At 33.7% G+C, this 1890-nt stretch overlaps 1 protein-coding gene across 2 annotated transcripts in view; it reads right to left on the reverse strand.

The window, feature by feature from the left end:
* Positions 1–15: 15 nt before the first annotated feature.
* The window catches only part of smyd1b (SET and MYND domain containing 1b), a 22625-nt gene continuing 20750 nt past the window's right edge, over positions 16–1890 (reverse strand). For both annotated transcript variants that reach the window (XM_016255806.1, XM_016255805.1), the window contains 2 exons: positions 1476–1644; positions 16–311 (listed from right to left, as the gene is read on the reverse strand). In XM_016255806.1, the coding sequence (XP_016111292.1) occupies positions 156–311; positions 1476–1644 (325 nt within the window). In that variant the 3' untranslated portion in view covers positions 16–155. The remainder of the gene's footprint in view (positions 312–1475; positions 1645–1890) is intronic.

Here is a 1890-nt window from a genome sequence, read left to right on the forward strand (position 1 = left end):
AAAAGGTTCTTCTGTGGCATCGTGAAGCACCTTTATTTTTAAGAGCGTGTATTCTGAATATTGCTGCTTTTGTTCCTCTTTCTGATTGAAAGCGTCTGCATAGATGTGAGTGTATAGTGTCGACCTGAGCGTGTTTGTCACAGTGTCGTGTTCGGTCACTTTCTGCGAAACAGGTTCTTGATGCTCTCGGTGGCTGGTTCTGCCATCATCCTAATGGGCTGGTTCTTCAGCGCCGCCTCGCGCATGGTGTGATACACATACTCGTTCTGCTTGAACATGCGCAGCTCCATCTCCGTCTGCATGCGCATGGCCTGAGGGAGGAGACAGACATGTTCAAACACATGTCCTTCTTAACACGCATGCTGTTATTTGTCCGGGTGACACACGCTCAACAAGTCCTTTTTAGGAGTTGAAAAGTCATGCATATGTTGCTTTCAAATGCACTTGGGAAGCTTGTACTGTTTATCAGAGTCATGCATCATGCATTGGAATAATCTTTGTATCATGGTTTCTTATATGTTATGTTTTATTCATAAAAACGGCATTATACATTTAATATTACTTTGTTGTTTACATATTCTAATTTCTATCACTTGTTTATGCATGGTATCTCACAAAATCAGCTATTTTGCATAAAGTAATACATATAATCTGACATCATGCATTCAATTTGGAATTTTTTAATATTTCTTATTATTAAAAATATATTTAATATTACTATATTTGTATATAATCTTCTATTCTGTTACTTATTTATGCATGGCATCTAAGAAAAACACTTATTGCATAAAGTAATGTGTTTTGTATAAAGTAATGCATGTATCACGATGAAAATATTTCATAATAATTTTTATTATTATGAACATATATAAATTTTACTTCTTTATGCATGGTAATTTATTGTAATGCATTGTACATAAATTAATTCATAAACAGTATAATGCATACTTTATGACATGCATTCAACAAATTATTTTTGTTATTTTTATAATCAAAAATATATTTAACATGATATTATAATAATATATAAAAATTTATTTATGCATGGTATCTTGCAAATTAATTTATTTTGTATAAAGTAAACCATGAAATATGAGTAATTAGTAATAGCGAATAATTTGCCTATGAACTAATTTCTTGCTAAAACTAAAAATAAAATCATAAAACATGTTTGTTACTTTAAATAAATGTTAACTGAAAAAAAAATATTTATTTTATTTTATTTCATCTAGATGCTTTTGAGATTCTCTTTTATGTAAAGTTGAAGTACTAAAATAGCTAAAAAAAGAACTAAAATTGAAATAAATATTAATAAAAACAACATTTAAACAAGCAAATAAATAGAGCAAAATTACTGAAAAATTTAAATACACACAAGAAAATAAAAATGAAACGAATTCTTAATATCAATAAAACTATAATAGCGTATCAATAACTTTGCTCTGAGCGCCACTGAGGGTTAGTATCGTGTTTACCTCCAGGTCTTTGGTGATGGGGTGTGTCGGGCCGTGGGTGATCATCAGGATAGCGTAGGCTTTGCAGATCATGCCGTGAGCGATCTCGATGAAGCCGGCCTGCCAGTGCGTCACGCCGGCCCTCATTGTGGCCATTCCCAGCTGAGCGTTATTGGGATGGTACAGTTTCCTAATTCAACAGACACACACATGAGGGGCGTTGAAATTAATCGTTGCATCAATGCAGTAATAGACTGTAATCGATTATAGCCTGCTGACGCCATTCGCATAAGCGCTTGTCATGCCAGTACTAAAAAAATGCACCCACTATTTTTAAATCCAAGATCTGGGCACATTTTGGGAAAAAACAAGCTTAGTGTGTATGCTAGAGAGCAGTGTTGGGGGGTAACGCATTACAAGTAACGCGAGTTACGTA

Source organism: Sinocyclocheilus grahami, unplaced genomic scaffold (assembly GCF_001515645.1).
Source record: "Sinocyclocheilus grahami isolate Dianchi unplaced genomic scaffold, SAMN03320097.WGS_v1.1 scaffold1369.1, whole genome shotgun sequence".
NCBI lineage: Eukaryota > Metazoa > Chordata > Actinopteri > Cypriniformes > Cyprinidae > Sinocyclocheilus > Sinocyclocheilus grahami.